The sequence below is a fragment of the Microtus ochrogaster genome, linkage group LG1 (genome assembly GCF_000317375.1).
Source record: "Microtus ochrogaster isolate Prairie Vole_2 linkage group LG1, MicOch1.0, whole genome shotgun sequence".
Taxonomy (NCBI): Eukaryota; Metazoa; Chordata; class Mammalia; order Rodentia; family Cricetidae; genus Microtus; species Microtus ochrogaster.
This window is the reverse complement of record NC_022027.1, coordinates 33,041,466-33,060,830: the sequence shown is the minus strand read 5'-3', so window position 1 is coordinate 33,060,830 and position 19,365 is coordinate 33,041,466. Positions and strand designations below refer to the sequence as shown.

The 19,365-nt window shown below is 44.7% G+C and overlaps 1 protein-coding gene across 1 annotated transcript in view; it reads right to left on the bottom strand.

Annotated features, from left to right (window-relative positions):
* Rest (RE1 silencing transcription factor) overlaps positions 1 to 19,354 on the bottom strand; it is a 23,573-nt gene extending 4,219 nt beyond the window's left edge. The window contains exons 1-4 of the mRNA XM_005359383.2: positions 19,076 to 19,354; positions 16,091 to 16,994; positions 7,648 to 7,731; positions 1 to 1,175 (exon numbers count right to left, since the gene is read on the bottom strand). Coding sequence (XP_005359440.1) covers positions 1 to 1,175; positions 7,648 to 7,731; positions 16,091 to 16,985 — 2,154 coding nt within the window. The 5' untranslated portion in view covers positions 16,986 to 16,994; positions 19,076 to 19,354. The remainder of the gene's footprint in view (positions 1,176 to 7,647; positions 7,732 to 16,090; positions 16,995 to 19,075) is intronic.
* Positions 19,355 to 19,365: the final 11 nt, after the last annotated feature.

The following is a 19,365-nucleotide window of genomic DNA, read 5'->3' as shown; positions in this document are numbered from 1 at the left end:
CTGAGCAGGCTCCATAGGGGATGGCAGCTCACACTGAGCAGACTCCACGGGAGATGGCAGCTCACTCTGAGCAGGTTCCATTGGAGGGGGCAGCTCACTCTGAGCAGTCTCCATGGGAGATGGCAGCTCTACCTGAGTAGGTGCCACGGAAGGGGGCAGCTCCACCTGAGGAACCCCTGTCTGGGAAACCTCCATCTGAACAGGCCCTGTGTGAGCGATATCCACGGGAGAAGGAAGCCCTGTCTGAGTAGACCCTGTCACAGTGACCGCAACCTGAGCAGGAACTGGAGAGACCTCCCCGTGAGTCAGCTCTACGGAGGGAGGCTCTGTCTGAGCGGTCTCCTTCTGAGTCTCCTGAACAGGTCTGCTGCCTTTCTTACTCGGTTTACTTTTTACAGTTTTCTTCTTTGTACCTTTCTTAATGGGAACATTATGCTTTTTATTGTCCCCCTTTCCCTCCTCCACTTTGCTGTCCCCCTTTGGCACTTCGGATCTGTTTTTGGATTTGCTCTCTGTCTTCTGTTTCTTTTTCAGCACTGGTTCCTCATTCACAGGATCACCTGGGGAATGGGCTTCAGCATCCATCTTTCTTTTGTTTTTCTTGGCTTTACTGAGTTTGTCTGAACTATTTCCTGTATGTACATCTACGTGTTTCATCTCCGCTGCTCTCGTCTCTGTGGCGGATTTCCGAGTTCTGGTAGTTACCTGGACCACTGCAGCACTGCCACAAGACTTCTTCTCTTTTTTCTCTACTTTTACAGGTTTCTCGTTTTTCTTTCCAGACATATCCCCCTTTGTTTTTGTTTGCTCTATCTCTGTTTTTTCATTGGTGATGTTGTTAGTATGCAAGTCAGCCTCCTTCTTTTTGGTTTTCTTCAGTTTCACTCTTGAGACATCCATGGTTTTACTAGGACAGGTAGGATGCTTAGATTTGAAATGATACTGTAGATTACACTTCTTGGAAGCCGCATAGTCACACACGGGGCAGTTGAACTGCCGTGGGTTGACATGCAGCTCCACATGCTTTTTGAAGTTGCTTCTGTCTGCCGTTTTATAGTCACAGTGAGGACAGTTAAGAGGTTTTGGCCCGTTGTGAACCTGTCTTGCATGTCGGGTCACTTCGTGCTGATTTGAAGCCACATAACTGCACTGATCACATTTAAATGGCTTCTCACCTAAAGGTAAAAATGAGATGTTACCACAGAGAGAAGACACAAATCCAGCATTAAAATATCCTTAGGAGTTGTACATGTAAAATCACCAGGCCATCTATTGGAAAGACATGACCATGCACCTTATATTTTCCGTATTTATTTGTGTAACTTTCCTCTATCTGGGATGGAGGCTTCATTCTCAAAATAAATTGAAGGAATAATCAATCCAGTCAACCATTATGTTCAAACAGTTTATGAAGTTATCTATCTGGCACTATTAAAGAACAGGCTCCACCCAGAAGCAAAGACCTGCTGGCACAGGCCACAAACCTCTGGATGCCAGCTCTGGGACAAAGCTACTCCAAGAGAAAAGTTTTTAATTTTCTGCTCCTCATCCTCCAGAATTCCTTAAAACTAAAATATAACATAATATAAAATATATTTGTAAAGTCAATCTGGAGAGGAGTCTTTAACTTTGAGCTATAGTTCCAGACTATATGCCTCATTTTTAAGGCTCTGCTGAGCCTGAGGGAGTAAATTTAAACCTTTACTCATAACAAGAGGTGAGCAAGTTCCTCTAAGACCTAGTAACTTTTAAAGCAAAAATAAGGCTAAAGTCAACTAAAAAAACTTAGTGATTTTTTTTCTCTTAATTTCTCTATAAAAGGGGCAAAGAAACTAACTAAATGAGGACTGGCATACAAATAAATACAGTATGTAAACAGTCATAATCACAAAGCCCACCCGCCCAAAAAAGCAAAAAAAACATTCTACCTGAATACATACCCAACTAGATCACACTCTAGTAAATATTACCAATTGGTATCCATACCCCACCGGTCCAATGGAATGCATAGTAGAGAAATGGAAATTGACATTTATGAAAATTAATCTTTTAAACATTCTCATGCATTATTATCCAAGTTTACCACAAGCAAAATTAAACACGAAGCTTAACTATGACAATATTAAAGATTACAACATTAGAAATATCTGCTGACAGAATCCTTAATCTCCCCAAAAACATCTACCCAGGTATATCAAATTAGGTTTGTAGATAAATGGCAACTCTTTCCATGTTAAAATCCAAGCATTTCAGTCAGGCATGGGAGCGATACCTGTAATTGCTGCCACTCCAGAGGCTGAGGCAGGAGGACCACTTTATCTGAGGTCAATATGGGCAGTTTAGCAGAGTCTATCACCTGCCTGGCAAGCACAGGGCCCTGGGTGTCACTGTGCTTCTTTCTACAACACACACATCTCCACTTGGTCCTGCAGTGTCACTGCTAGTACTACTCTGAAAAACCATCTTCAAGGTGACCTGCACCTACCTAAAAGAGAGGCCAGTCTGAGCTACGGGAGACCCTGTCCCCAAACAAAACACACACTCCTAGATTCAATTCCACATAAAACCTGCCATGGTGACACACATCTATAATACCAACTCTCTTGAAGAACAGTTCTTAAGAGAGACAGCAAATGGCCCCTTGGTTAAGATTTCTTACCAAAACTTCTAGTAAACGTTTAGTAAAAGTTTAGTAAAAAGTTACACATAGAAAGTAGAGAAGAAACTCACAAGCTGTCCTTGCGTGATCTCCACACTCAAGCACTGAATGTATGTCGACATACACAATTTATTAAATAAATAATTAAGTTACTAATTTATTAACTGTCATCTTCAAAATTGGTACTGCAGTTCCAGGATGGCCACGACTACACAAAGAAATGAGGTTTCAAAATACAACAAAAATTGGTACTGAGGGCTGGAGCAATGGCTCAGTGGTTAAGAGCTTGCCTGTTCTTCCAAAGGTCCTGAGTTCAATTCCCAGCAACCACATGGTGGCTCACAACCATCTGCAAAGAGGTCTAGTGCCCTCTTCTGACCTGCAGACATGCACACAGACAGAATATTGTATACATAATAAATAGATAAATATTAAAAAAAAATGGTACTGAACAAGAGCAGTTTCTAGGGGGGGTCATTGACCCTAGGTGTGAACTTGCTACTACAGTTTAACAGTCATGTCATCAAATTGCTTCCTAAACTTTCACTGTAGCAGGCCAAAGTGTGATAGTGGAATGCTTGGCCCTAAATAAGACATCTATGTTATCCTATCCAAAGCTCGGGGAATATCACAGAAGGGGAAAAGACAGAGGATAGAGGATGTACAGCAGGACATTATATTCATGAAGTCATTTGTGACTGCCCGTACGTCTAAGATAACAGTCATCAACATTCCAGACGAATGGAGGAGGAGCACAAAAGGCCCCACTCTTTCCTGAGTAGTTAAGAGGCAGTTAATGAGTTGCTAGGGATGAAGTCATAACCTCTCAGCAGTACAGCTAACAAGTTAAGCTGCCCTTATTCAAGTAATAACTTCCTACCTATGCTTATTAAAGAAGTCCTAATTGTCTATTGGCTGAGGAAGGGGTTGGAGTGAGGAGGGAACTTGAAGAATGGATAAAAGGGAGTTAGGACTGAGGAAGACCCTCAGGATCCACATGGTGAAAGAAAGAGCCAAGTCCTCCGACCTTCACATGCATGACTGACAGAGCGTACGTACCCCACAGACATGCACAAACAAATAAACTGTAACTGAAAAGAGTTCAATTCCCATCCAGGCCTTTACTAGCTGAGCCATCTCTGAGAGGCTGAGATGGGATCTCAGATATCTCAGGTTGGCCCTGCTCTCACTATATAGACACAAATAGATTGAGATTAAAGGAGGGTGGGACTCCAATGAAAGGAGACATATGGCAGTCTCACTCTTGTGAGGGCCCAGAGTGGAGTCTGCTCCACCTTAACTGGACATCAGAGAGTTTGAGCTTATTTTTGCTCTCAACGTTGTTGGCAACAGGTGTCTCTACACACTCTGACCTACAACGTGGTTACTTGCTGTTTTGGACATTAAAATGATGCAGAGGTGGATTCGCTCCACCCTGACCAAAGGTCAGAGAATTCAAGCATACTCCTGGTCCTTCATTTAAAATAGGTTTGACGCGGGGAGTGACTGTCTATAGCATACTTGGTCTAGGGTGTGTTCACTGCATAGTACTGTCCAAGACATCAAATCCTTTACTCAGGAAATAATGACTTGATGTCTCAGGTATTAAAGCCAGTAACTGTTCTGGTTGTCCTCTAGCCCATGCTTTCTCCCCTCCCCCGCCCTGTATTAGGGTATAAAAGCTTAAAACAGATAGCATCCAACATGGGGCCTTCAAAAACCTATCCAGAAAAGCATAAAAATCTACCTACATAAGCTCCCAAAGTGCCATAAAATATATTCTTCCAATAAAATCTATTTTTCCAATTCACAGTCATAAAAAACAAGCTGGGGTGTGGTGGTGCACGCCTTTTATCCCAGCACTGTGAGGCAGAGGCAGGAGGATCTCTGAGTTTGAGGCCAGTCTGGTCTACAGAGCAAGTTTCAGGACTGCCAGAGCTACACAAAAACCTGTCTCAACAGAGGAAAAGGGAATATACTTTAAAAGAAAAGCTGTCTTGTTGTGTGAGTGCTATACAGACATGTGTGTTAAGTGTGGTGGTACATACATTCTACAGGATCAGACTCCCGGAACATCACTTTTAACTGAGCCACCTAAACCCCCACTCCCTTTATTTTGAAAAAAGCTATTATATAAAACCCAGGCAGGCCTCAGGCTATATATGCAGCTGAAAAAGGCCTTGAACTTCTAATGTTCCTGCTTCTACTTCCCAGCAGTGGGATTATAAATATGTATTATATGCTGCTTTAGGAAGAACCCAGACACACACTTCTGACCACCAAACGGTAGAGCTCTTTCTGCAGCATAGCCCCATCAACTATAATTTTATTTAAATAGGGACAGGTTTATTTAAATTGGGACAGTTGGGAATTGAATTCTAACTTCTTATTTTCAGAGACACTTGTCCTTTTCTGTCCTGCCTAGGCACGTGTCCTCATCTATAAATGAAGACTGGCTTATTTGCATTAAGACTGTAATTTTTCAGTACCCTGTATGCATATCAATATCAATAAGTATTAACAATACTTATTTAGCACAGTATAACAATTGCTGATAACTATAATATCTTTAAAACACAGCAGAAAACTCCGGACAGTATTAACAAACCCAAAGAAAAGGCAAAGATTATCAACTAGAGTAAGACACCACAGAACATTGAGCACTGCCCAATCAAGAAGAAAATATTTATATAAATATATTCATATATATATTTCTTATATATGAATAATTCTAAACCAGAGCTGCATCACCGTAAGTAACGGGTTAACCACAGGTGATTTCAAATAAACTGTCTCACAGGATAAATGTCAAGCATTTAAGATTTAATTTCCAGTTGACCAGGAAAAAAAACTGACTTGACATGAAAGCCAGCAGACATCCAGAAAGGGAGACCCACTGCAGAGGAAAATAACTTTATGTTTTCAATGTCTAGAACTTACATATTGCAATTAAAAGACAGAATTAACACAATGCTCTTTTTTTTTTCCTTGTCCAGTGCTAGGGATTGATCCAGGTCTTGTACAATGTTGTGAAACCACACTACATTGAGCTACATCCTCCTCCATTCTACATGTTGTTATTGTTTTTTGAGACAGGGTCTATATAGACCAGACTGGTCTAGAAGAGTTCCAACAGCCTGTCTCCCAAGTGCTGGGATGGATTAAAGAACTAAGTAAAGCTCTCTATAGAATATTAATCCCTCATATTACCAAACCCAAGACCCTTTTAATTGCCCTTGGAGAATGAATCAGGAAGTACCCAAAAGCGGTAACATTTTTGGGTTTTGTTTTTTCCAAGACAGTACCCCTGGCTGTCCTGGAATTCATTCTGCAAACCAGAATGGCCTCAAACTCTGAAATCCATTTGCCTCTGACTCCTGAGAGCAGGGTGGATTAAAAGCATGAGCCACCAGTACATCTTTATGTAGCCAATTTAATAGCTTGGGAAGATATCTGAGTACATAGAAGCGTGTAGGATCAAGAAAGCCTGGCAACCACCGGGTGGCCGTGGCGCACGCCTTTAATCCCAGCACTCGGGAGGTGAAGGTAGGTGGATCTTTGTGAGTTCGAGACCAGCCTGGTCTACAATAGCTAGATCCAGGACAGGCTCCAGAACTACAGAGAAACCCTGTCATGAGAAAAAAAGAAAAGAAAAAGCAAGCCTGGCAAGGTCGGGTGTGATAGAGCAGGCTTTTAGTCCTAGCTTTTGGGAGGCAGAGCAAGAACTGTATGTTCTAGACTAGCCTGACCCACATGAGCATAGTGAGCAAGCTCCAGGCCAGCCAATGTAGGAGGAAGTCTGACAAGATACTAAGAGGAGCCTGGAAATGAAGCTCAGTCAAGCAGTGAAAGCTTAGCAGATGCCAGCATTTTAAATATACAAGGGCCAAATCAAAAAATCAAGTCAGACTCTATAATACAACCAAGTTTATACAGGAGATAACTGAGAAATGTTAAGTTTTCTAAGTCACAATTACAAAGGTAGAGCATAGGTAAAATCTGGGCTAAAGGCTCTATCAGAGTTTGGATCCTAGCACCGGTAGCAGGTAACTCATGAACACCTGTATAGTCCAGCAGCAAGGGATCCAGTACCCACTTCCAGCCTGAGTGCATCCCATACAATCACAAATACATACTAATAAAAGTAATAAGATCAGATAAAGACCATAAAGATGAGTGGGAGGGGATGTGGAGATGATCTGAGGCGCTGGGAAAGACAAACATGATCAAATAAATTGTATGACAAAAATTAACTAGGGGTTATATCAAAATGTACTGCTTTTTTATTACTGGGGTTAACCTCCTGCCTCAGTGCAGATTACAGCATGTGCCCCCATGCCTAGCTCTTTTATTGAAATATTAGCACTCTTCTGAGTTCTAAAAACTACTAAGAGCTAGAGAGATGGCTCAGCAGTTAAGAGTAATTTATGCCCTTGTAGAAGACCCATGTTTAATTCCCAGCACCCACATGTAGTTAGCTCTTAACCATCTGTAACTCAGTTCCAGAAGCCCAGCACTTAGGAGGCAGAGGCAGGAGGATCTCCATGAGTTCAAGGCCAGCCTGGTCTACAAGAGCTAGTTCCAGGACAGGCTTCAAAGCTACAGAGAAACCCAGTCTCAAAATAAAACTTCAGAAGAAAAAAAAAAGGAAACCTTCCCAGAAAACCTTTGCCTGATTTATGAGAATCACTTCCCACTTCCTTTTGGTTTTGTTTTTTTAGGCAGAGCCCTGCCTGGCATGACGGCACACACTTAATCCTCACACTTCTGAGGCAGAGGCAGCTGAATCTCTGAGTTCCAGGCCAGCAGCAGCTACACTGTAAGATCATATCTAAGAAAAAACAAACTTTTTTAAAGATCCTCAAAAACATTAGGTTATAAGCAATTCAGTTACAGTTCTAAAAGTAATTCTTTAATAAAGAAGTTTGAAACAGTGAAATAAATACAAAGATAGCTTACTGACATTGAAGTTATCATTTCGTACCAACCTGAATGAGTACGCATGTGTCGAGTTAGGTGTGTCTTCTGAGAACTCGAGTAAGGACAAAGTTCACATTTATAAGGGCGTTCTCCTGCAAAATTATAATGATAATGTTTAAGATGGAACAATTGAGCAAAAACAATTCTCAGCAGTCTAACTATTCCCTCCCATATGTTTTTGGGTTTTTTTGGGTTGGTCTGGCTAGGTTTTATTTTGGAATTTGAAACAGGTTGTTTTCCTAGATAGTCCAGGCTAGCCAACACTCAATCCTCCTGCCTCTGCCTGAGTACAGATTTATACAACCAGCCCGGCGGTGGTGGCGGACGCCTTTAATCCCAGCACTCGGGAGGCAGAGGCAGGCGGATCTCTGAGTTCGAGACCAGCCTGGTCTACAGAGCTAGTTCCAGGACCCTGTCTCGAAAAACCAAAAAACAAAAAACAAAAAACAGATTTAATCAACCATTCCAAGAAAAAAAATATCTCCAGCCATTTTCCATTTTTTATTTATTTTGAGACAGGGTCTAAAAGTGTAAATTTGTGATCTTTCTAACTCAGTCTCTCAAATACCAGGTATCTGCCAAACTTCTGACCATACACTTTCACTATATTTTTAAATTGTGTTGTCCAGAAAATTAGTTTGAGGCAGGGTCTTACATAGCCCAGGCTAGAATGAATGACCCTGAACTTCTCCTTTAACCTCCCATGAGCTGGGACTGTAAGATGTAAGCCATCATAATCATAGCTCAGTATTTTACAACAAAAGTCCTCTTCTCCCATTAGTGGCAGAATCAGACCATTACTCCAGTTGTGTAAGTTGGATCTGCACAGTGTACACAGAACCTATAGCGCTCGAAAGGGAGAAGTGGGAGGGGCTGGATACACTGGCAGCTAAGAGTTCTTGGGCAGCATGACCTATAGGAGAGTCAAAAATGAACAGCAGCTCCAGTGAGATAGCTCAATTAAGAGCAACTGGTGCTCCTGCAGGGAATTCCAGTTCAGTCCCTAGTATCCATAGGGTAGCTAAACCATCCATGACTTCAGTTCCAGGCTAGGGCCCTCTTCTGACCTCAGGCAGACATGCATGTGGCAGAACACTTAAATATAAAAACATTTTTCAAGGCAAACAAAATTCTCAGTGTTTAAAAAAAAAAAAATCGCCCAAAATGCTGTTTAAGAGGCATCCAAATTTTTTTCCTTGAACTAAATAAAGCCTACCTTCAGTGGCTCCCATTTAACACCCAGAATTCCAAAATGCCAGGGATGGTGGTGCGCGCACACACAAACACACACACACACACACACACACTGCATTTCAAGGAGTTAACTTTGAAGATTTTTTTTTTTCCCTTGACTGAACACTATTGACGCACACCTTTGATACCAGCACTTGGGAGGCAGAGGCAAGCAGATCTTTGAGTTTCAAGACAGTCAGAGCTGTTACACAGGGAAACTCTGTCTGGAAAGGTTGGGGTGGGGGTATTTTCCTCAAACAAAATCCTAGGGGTTTGTGTCTAATGTAATGTCAAATTTAGTTCAAGTCCCTACCTGTAGCCACCTAAATCCAAAGAAACCAGAACTACATTTTAAGATTGTCTACAAATCACAAATCTTGGCTGAGGTTGCATGCAGTCCAAATTTTTGAAGCCCTGAGTACCATGAAATGAACAAAAAGAATTTCCTGGATGCTACTGCTTTTTTTCTCATGTTTATTACATTTAATTGTGTTCACATATGCACACCCAGTGCACATGATGCCCTTACAGATGGTGTGAACTGACCTCAAAGTAATACAGCTCAGTGGTAGAACCTAAGAGTTTATGTGAAGCTCTGAGTTCAAGTCCTAACATAAGGGAAAGAGTCAATGAAGACTCAACCATGTGACCACTAGCCTACTGCAGCAACTCTAGCCAAGGGTGGCACATGCTTATTATCCCAGTGCTTGGGGGGAAGCAAAAGGATCAAGAGTTGGAAAATAGGCTGGGCAGTGGTGGCGCATGCCTTTAATCCCAGCACTCGGGAGGCAGAGGCAGGCGGATCTCTGTGAGTTCGAGACCAGCCTGGTCTACAGAGCTAGTTCCAGGACAGGCTCCAAAGCCACAGAGAAACCCTGTCTCGAAAAACCAAAAAAAAAAAAAAAAAAAAAAAAAAAAAAAAGAGTTGGAAGATAGCTTAGGCTACACAACATCAAGGCAAAGACAGAATTTTTATATTTAATATATATATATTAGTCCATAGGTGTTCTGTATGAGTTGGTACAAACTGAGAATAGCTGAAGCTATCTATGTAGGTGCTGGTGACACAGCACTAACAAAAGATTCTAATTTGGAGGCAAGGTCTTAGTTAATTGCCCTGGGTGGCCTTTAATTAATTGTGTGGCCAACACAGGCCTTGAACTTGTGATCCTGCCTCAGTCTCCTCCAAAACAAAACAAAACAAGCCTGCATTAGCTCAGGACTGTCAAGGCTACTCAGCAGGCAAATGCAGTTGCCTTGCCAAACATGTCAACCTGAGTTTACTTCCTAAGACTGGAGGATGGAATGAAAGATCTGACAAGGCAGCAATGTCTGAAGTGCAGAAACTCAACGTCCAAATAGCTAGACGATCAAAACGCTACATTGCCACACTTAGAAAACGAAAAAAAAAAAAAAGGCCTGGGTTGTAGCTCAATGGTAGGGAGTATGTTCAGGACATGGAAAGCTGGGGTCATCTCCAGCAAAGAGCTGGGTGTGGTGATCATAGCTCTCAGGGAGTAGAGGCAGGTGGGATTTGTGAGTTCCAGGGCTCTGTAGGAGAGACCTGTCCCTCAAACCCCCACCCCCACCCCCCAAAAAAGGAAAAAAGCTAAAAGCAAAGGTTCAAAGTTACACAATGGATAACACAGTCCTAAACGTAAAACAATCATTAAAATGGATATGACTACCATGTGCTTACAACACTCAGTGCCTAAGAGCTAAAGTAGAAACTCTGGAACTCAACTTCAGCCGGAGTACACAGTAAGACGGAGTACACAGTAAGACGCTACCCCCAAAACAAACAAACAGTGGGGGACTGGAGAGACAGCGCAGCAGTGAAAAGGCGCTCTTCTGAAGAAAGGCCCTGTGTGCTCGCGGGTCCTGGCACACACAAAAATCCTGCCTCGAAAACACAAAAATTAACTATTATTTTTTTCATTTATTCATTTATTGTGTGGTTTTGAGAGAGGGTTTCTCTGCATAGCCCTGGCTGACCTGGAAATTGCTCAGAGATCCGCCTGCCTCTGCCCCCCAATTGTTAAGATTAAAGGTGTATATCACCACACCCAGCTAACAAATTGAAACTTATTGTTGAAAATACTTTAACTCAAAAAATAGAGAAAAAAAAAAGCTTTAGCTCGCCAACCTGTGGTGGCACACACCTTTAATCCCAGCACGGTCTACAGAGCAAGTTCCAGCACAGACTCCAAAGCAGAGAATCCCTGTCTCAAGAAACCGAAAAAAAATAAATAAATAAAAATAAAGCTGGGTGGTGGTGGCACACGTCTTTAATCCCAGCACCAGGGAAGCAGAGCAGGTGGGTCTCTGTGGGTTCAAGGACAGCCTGGTCTCCAAGAGCTAGTTAAGGGAAACGCAGTCTCAAAAAGCCCCCCCCCCAAAAAAAAGAAAAAGACCTTAACTTTTTAGCAATTTTCTTGGTTTTATGGTTCTAAGACAGGGCTTTACTGTGCAACCCAGGCTGACCTTGAAACAATGACCCCCCCCTTAGCTTCCGGTTGATTAAAGAGGCAACCTACCAGCTCTAAAGGCATAAGAACAGCAGGGTGGGTGATAAGTATAATTACTAAGTCAAAGTCTGACTACAACCTACAAGCTCTAAATGTAAAAGAACAGTCGGGTGTTAAGTACAATTACTAAGTCAAAGTTCTGGGGCGCTCATGCTGTCTTCCATGGTCTATCAGTATAAACCAACAGTTCATGTTGTCTTCCATGGTCTATCTGTATAAACCAACAGCAATTTATCAAAATGAACCGTAGTTATTCAACAAAACACTCATGACCTGAATGTATGCTCTGTACCATCTTTTTTAAACATTTATTTATTATGTATACAATATTCTGTTTGTGTGTATGCCTGCAGGCCAGAAGAGGGCACCAGACCTCATTACAGATGGCTGTGAGCAACCATATGGTTGCTGGGAATTGAACTCAGGACCTTTGGAAGAGGAGGCCATGCTCTTAACTGCTGAGCCATCATCTCTCCAGCCCTGCTCTGTACCATTTTTGTTTGAGACCAGGTCTCACTATGTAGCCCTGGCTAACCTAGAACTAGCTTAATATATAATTATATTAATGCTTACATGTAATTACATATAAATTAATTATATATTAATGTGTATATATACACATATATGTATATATACACACACACACTTGCAGTGAGATCCAAGAAGCTCTCACTTCATAAACAATAGGCTTCAAAAACTGGCAACATTAAGGTTTCTCAAATAAAATTAAAAATCTGAGTCACGTATGATGCAAGCCTTTGATCTTAGCACTGGGAGGCAGAAGCAGGAAAATCTCTGTGAATTCCAGACCAAACTAATTTAAATAGCTCCAGGACAGGCTGAACTACAACGACATACAATCTAAGGTGTCTTGGCATAACTCTCTAGCCCCAGGTCCTCAAAGCACAAAGCACCTTGGTGTTCACGTGTGCATACGAACTTTCAATAAACCTGCCTCAATCCCTGGCTCCATTTCAGACAGTGCTAGGAACTGTCTCTAGACTTACTGGAAACACAATGGTGCCATTACAAAACCCAAACCTATTTTCCAACTGCATATATGCCTCAAATTACTATTATGTTTAGCACGGACTGGATTAGTGTTTGCTCTTAAGAATTGTAGACTAGGGGCTGGAGAGATGGCTCAGAGGTTGAGAGCACTGTCTGCTCTTCCAAAGGTCCTGAGTTCGATTCCCGGCAATCACATGGTGGCTCACAGCCATCTGTGGTGAGATCTGGTGTCCTCTTCTGGCCTGCAGAGATACATGCAGACAGAATGCTGTATACATAATAAATAATTTAAAAAAAAAAAATTATTGTAGACTAGAGTGTTAGTTTTGTTTCGTCCCCTGTTGCCGGCTCCCACCCCCTCCCAGGCAGGGTTTGTGTCCTAACTGTCCTGAGATTCAAGGTGTGCACCACCTCGTGCAGCCTGGTCTCCAGAGCTAGTTCCAGGACAGACTCCAAAGCCACAGAGAAACCCTGTCTCGAAAAGCCAAAAAAAAAAAAAAGAAAAAGAAAATTTTTCATTAAATGAATTTTCAGCTTGGGACCCAAGCACAATTTCCGAAATAGCTAAGGGCATCCCTGCCATTTTGTCCTATGTATACATATGCAGAGTGGCATTCTCGGTATTGGTTGATCCTCATAAAATTAATCAACTCTGAAAAATACTGATGATGCTCTAGGCCCTAACAAATGCTCCATCAAGATGTAATTCAAGTAAATCTAATAGATCCACCCCGACGACGTGCTCAGAAGGCTGAGGTAGGATGAATTCAAGGCTGGCCAGTTTTGTGGCTCACACCTTTCCTCCGAGGCAGGAGGGCCGGAATTCAAGGCAGGGCCACAAAGCTACTCCTGAAGGAACCCAAAAGGAGTCTCACAAAACAAGTTTGAGCAGGGTGGTACGGGCCTGCTATCTACTCACTCAGAATACAAGAGCAAAGATTGGTTTGGAGTTTGGGGGACAGGTAGACACACCTGGTGATTTGAGGCCAGCCAAGGTCGTGCACAAAACTGCCTAACAAAAAAAAAAAGAATCTCCACATAAGCATTTCCCAGCAGACTGTGGTGGCAGGTAACTGGGACTGAAGGAAAACAGGAAGAGACTACATTGATAAGCAATTTTGTAGACAAGCCCGGGCTGCACCCAACAGCAAGGAACAACCTTGAGCTCCTGAGCTCACAGTAGTCACTAAAGGTGAGGTAAGCATTTTCTGTTTTTTGTTTTTGTTTTTTTTTGGCCAGTCCTTGTATTTGTTTTTATTTATTAGGGGTGGGGGTAGGTGTTAAGAGTCAAACCTTGGGCCTTGTGCAAGGTTTGTAAGCACTCCTGTGTGAGCTGGATCAGAAAAAGATAAAATCTGAAATTCTTAGAACTCACTAAACTGTGGTCTAAGTCTAAACTGTCCTTGAATTTAGAGACCCTCCTGCTGCAGTCTCTCAAATGCTGGCCTTGAGGGCTTTAATTTCTTTGGACTATCTTACAGGACTGTAGTAATGGCAACACCACTCTATACAGAGGAAAACTACTATATACTTACAACAAATGGTATAATAAAGAATTCTATCCTCAAAGAAGTTATTTTGGAAAAACTGACACCATTAGTACCTCACTCCTATAATCCCCCAAATAGTCTGGAGGCTAATGGACTCGGGAATCCAGAGCTAGCCTGCACTTCAGAGACCTTCAAAACCTGTCTCAAAAAAAAAAAAAAACAAGCAGCCTCAGATGCCTTCTTTCTTCCTGCTCACTGCCGACCAATCCCTCTGGAATTACAGGTCCTGGAGCCACCCAACATAAAGGCTGGAAACTGAACTCAGACCCCCAGAAGAGCAGCAGCATTCTTGATCACAAAGCCAGCTCTACAGCATGTTTCATACTCTCAAGGTTCCGGGAGACTGAAGCCACAACTCGGGTTAGTTCGAATCCACAAGTGGGTTACATGGCACGACCCTGGACCCTAAAGTTTTGTGGGGTTAGTTTTGTTTAAATACTTTTGCTTTTCTTTTTCTTCTGAGACAGGGTTTCACTGTATAATAGTCCTCCCTATCCTGTAACTTGCTCTGTCGACCAGGCTGTCCTCGAACCCTGAGACCCATCTGCCACTGTATCCTAAGTGCTGGGATTAAAGGCATGCATCAACACCTCCCAGCTATTTTTTTCTTATTCATTTTTGTTTTATATCCATTGGTGTTGTCTTGCATGTATGTCCTGGGACTTAGTTGCAGTCATGAGCTGCCATGTAGGCCCTGGGAACTGAACTAGGTCTTCTAGAAGAGCTAGTGCTCTTAACTGCTGGACAGCAGCGATCTTAAAGGCTGATCCATCTCTCCAGCCATTTTGAAAATTTTCTTTTTGATGCTGAAGACACATGAAGCATTCTAACACACGTGCTTTACTACTGAGCTACACTAACCTTAAGAATTCCTGACTTCTGGGCCAGAAAGTCCTCGCAACCTGTAGGCCATGAGGATACTCTGAACAAATGCTGTTTCTGTCTGCAAAATAATCCTCATGGGTGTGTTTGCTTGCTCTCTTAGGAAAATGGCTTCAATTTGCAGTGATTCTACTCTTTTTTTTTTAAATATTTATTTATTTATTATGTATACAATATTCCGTCTGTGTGTATATGCCTGCAGGCCAGAAGAGGGCACCAGACCTCATTACAGATGGTTGTGAGCCACCATGTGGTTGCTGGGAATTGAACTCAGGACCTCTGGAAGAACAGGCAATGCTCCTAACCGCTGAGCCATCTCTCCAGCCCAGAAACAAAGCCTTTCGCACCTTTTTTTTTTTTTTTGGTTTTTCAAGACAGGGTTTCTCTGTGGCTTTGAAGCCTGTCCTGGAACTCCCTTTGTAGACCAGGCTGGCCTCGAACTCACAGAGATCCGCCTGCCTCTGCCTCCCGAGTGCTGGGATTAAAGGCGTGCGCCACTACCGCCCGGCTGCAGTGATTCTACTCTTGGCTGGAGAAATGGCTCAACAGTAAAGAGTACTCAGTAGCTGTTCTTTCTCGCAGAAGACCCAGAGTTCACTTTTCTGCATCTACAAAACTCTCCATTGGGTTGGTTTCAAGAAGCCAGTGCTCTCTTCTTCTTCTGGCTCCCCGAAGGCACTGCACACATGCAGTGCACTCACAGACAAGCAGTCCAACCACTCCCTTACATAAAGTAGAGAAAAGGAAAAAGCACACAGGTTCAGTAGCGAGAATGCTTGCCTGGCAGCCACAAGACCCGATGTTCCATCTCCCGCTTCAGAATCATAGTGACACACGTCTGCCATTCAACTGCAGATCAGAAATTAAACAACCTCAGCTATAGAATAGTTGAGTTCAAGGCCAGTATGGACCACCAGAAACCCTGTTCCGGAAAGAGAAAGGGTGGAGCAAGGAAGACCTTTACTTCCAGCAGTGGGGGGGGGGGGATCAGAGTTTGAGGCCAACAATGAGTTTCAAGGCAGTCAGAGCTATAGTCTATTCCAAAAGACAAAACCAGAAACCCAAAATTGGGAGTAATAAAGTTTGAAAGTTTTGTTTGACAAACTATACAAATTTAATCAGTAGGCTTTTTTTTTCTGTCTAAATCCTCAATTCCCTTTGTAAACTATTGTTTGGTTTATGTGATCTATAAGCTTAAAAAAAAAAAACACCACACATTTTGTGAAATAAAATTTAGGTTTTCTTACCTGTGTGAGTCCGAACATGTTGTACATAATTATTTTTTCTGTCTGAAAAATAGTTGCATTTGTTACACGTGTAGACTTTTCTTGGAAAATGGTTTCTCAAGTGTTTCCTCCAGTGATACTCGCTTACTGTTGTGTACGTGCAAATGATACACTTGTAGACACGCTCATTATCCCCAGCTCTGGTATGGTGTTTTAGGTGAGCCGTGTAGTGATCATACCGGTTGGTATTGTAGCCACAGCGGTCACAGCGGATGGGGCCCTTGGAGAAATCCCCCTCCTCGGCCGTGGAACAGCCAGATTCCCTGGCTTTGGCCTGTTTCTCGGCACTTTCTTCCACAAAGAACTTTTTCGCACTGTGAACCCGGATGTGATGTACAAACTGCTCTTCGGAGTCAGCTTCATACTGGCAGGGCTTGCAGCGAAAGGGTTTGGCCTTCGTGTTCTTCCCTCTGTCCTCCGTCCCAAGCGTTTCAGGAGGGAGGTCTTTGCTTGAGTTGTACATTTCTGGGGCGGCTGATGCTTCAAACACCGGCTGTGGCTCCACTGCACTGAGCTCCAAACTTCTCAGTCCCACGTTTACCAGACCACTGGGGTCACCTTTGAGTTCGGCCGCTTCTTCAAGTCCTTCCCCTTCGCTATCTGAGAAGTGGTTGTCCCCCACAGGCATCAATTCTGCCATCTGTCTTTCTTCACCCACCAGGTAATCACAGCAGCCGCCAGTGACTTCCCCAGTCAAGGCCACATTGGCTAACATGATGAGCTGGGGTGCGGCCAGTTCAGCTTTGGAGAGGTCATGCAAGTCATACATATCGCTAGGTAAGGCCATGCCCATGTTGCCGCTGCTGCTGAACAGACTTCCTCCTCCAGAAGACTGCCCCATCACCTGGGTGGCCATAACTGCACACTGAATAAAGTGTAACAAAAAAAAAAAAAAATACCACTTAAATCCGGTCCTCATTAGCTAAAGCAAGCATTTTTCCAATGTACCCTTTACAGCTCAATGAGCTTCATTCACTTCTATCAACAAATTTAAGATATGTTTCTTGCTGGGAATGGTGGTGCCTGCCTGTAATCCTACCTAGGAAGGATGAGCAAGCCTGCTGTTAATTTTCAATTACCTTTTATTGCAGTCGCAAAAGCATACAAATGAATAACTATTTCCCTACACTCAAAAAAAAAGCAACTCTTTCATTCATTAGGTCTAACACTGGCATGCCCAAGTGTGTCAACCTTTTTCTGGTTGTTAAACATTTTTAATGTCAACTAAAATAACTTTTGTTTCAAAGCCCTGAATAGTAAACTATTGTTATCCCCGTTTTCCCTTTCAACAGTTCAGTGGTCTGAATTAGAACCCCCCCCCCTCCAATCTACAAGCGATTCTATGCATATAATGAATACATCAAGGAGTCTGGAAGGGTGGAATTTAATTTCTTCCAGAAAACTCAACGAACTCTAAAAGAATAAACTGAAAAACCAACCGACTTTTAATTTTTTTGATGACTCTTAACTTAAAGGAGTGGTTATGGATCCCTTTTCCCACAAAAGGGGAAGTTTTGAAGCGTTTTTTCTGTTTGAAAACTCCCCTAAAGCCGTGCAACTCAACACGTCAACCAGCAACTTTGGCGCATTGTGCTTGACTTGGCCTACTTGCCTAGAGGAAGCCATTACAGATCACCTTCTTGAAAACAAGTTCGAGTTTTTAAATGGTCTCAACGTCTACTCTCAAAAGGTGCTAGCCTCGAATGCAGTGTCTTCTTGCAAAGTAGTAAAGGCAAGACTGCATGCAAAAAGTACTAAAACATACACTTAAAACCGAAAATACAAAAAGCAGTCCGTTTCACCAAGTGTCTAAACACAAGCTCGCTCTCAGTTACATGCCCCAACAAAAAGTTGGAGTCGAATGCCATCACAGGAAGCAGCGGGCCACAGCTCTCCTCCCCTGGTTAAACAGTCCCACGGATTCCAAAACTGACCCCCCCCAACATCCACTTAAAGCTCCCCATGAACCCCAGTTGCCACACTCCAAGGAATCCCCACATTTCTCGGGAAGGCTGTGCAAGCAGAGCCCGAGCGCAACGTGTTGCATGGAATTCCTACGTGCTGCTGCCACTAGCGCCGGCCTCGGCGGCGGCATTCCTAACTGAAATAGGCATTCGGCCATTTTCTCAAAATACCAAACACAAAGCAGCTCTTTGCAAACTTGGGCCCTCTTGCTTCCTCTCCGCCACCGAGCCGCGGGCGGTGCCTCGGCTCTCGCCCTCGAGCGCTGCCCACCACCCTAGAGGCGCCTCTCCGCCCGGCCGCGGCCCCGCAGCCCCCTCCCCCGCCGCCCGCGCTGAGCCCAGGCAGGACCGGGTCGGAAAGTTACCTCGCCGCCGGCGTCCGGCTCGGGCCTGTGCCGGGGCTCGGAGGCGCCCTCCCGAGGCTGCCGGCCTCCGGTCTCACAGAGGGGCCCCACGCGGGCCGCCGACGCCCCCGCGCCCGGAAGTTTGCGAACTTCGCTCCCCCACCGCGCAGAGCCAGCGCGGGCCGCAGAAATCGCTGTCCAGCCCGCCGGCGGCGCCGCCCGTGCCCCGGGCTGAGTCAAGCGGGGCGTTCGCCTTCCGGCCCTGGCCCGGCTTGGGGGAGGGGGCGGCGAGCCTGGGACGCCGACGGGGCCCGGAACGGTGGGCCCAGGGCGAAAAAGGGGAGGGCGGGCAGAGGGGAAGTTTCAGGACCGCGGCCACCAGCAGCGGCGCTCCGGCCTCCACCACCCCGACACCCAGCGCCGTGCGGAAGGGCCGCCCCGAGCTCGACTGGGGACCGGCGCCCCCACCTCCGCTCCGCACCAGCCCCCGGCCCAGCCCGTGACTCGCTCCGTAACCCGATCCCGCCCCCGCCCGCCCGCCGCGCCGCCCGAGCCACAGTATCTGTAGATCAGCCCTGGACAGCGCCTCGCGCCGCTCCGCGCCTGCCCGCCGCCCTCCCAAGTCCGCGTCGTCCTACCCGCTCGCCTGCGCGTCCACGGACCGCCGCCTCCGCTACCGTCGCTCCCAACTCCTTTTCTTTGTTGCTGGACTTTCGGGGGAGGGGAGAGAGAGCGGGGAAAAGTTGAGCGCCGAGGCCCGCGAGACCTGCGGGGCGATCGCGGAGCGGGATCAGACCTCCGGCCCTTGCCCTGCAGTCGCAGAGCTCCCCGCTGCCCCGGTCTGGGGCCCGCGGCCTCGGCGGCGCCCGGTCTGCTGTTGCGCCGCGAGCTCGCGGGAGCCGCACATTCCAGCACAGGACGCTGCGCC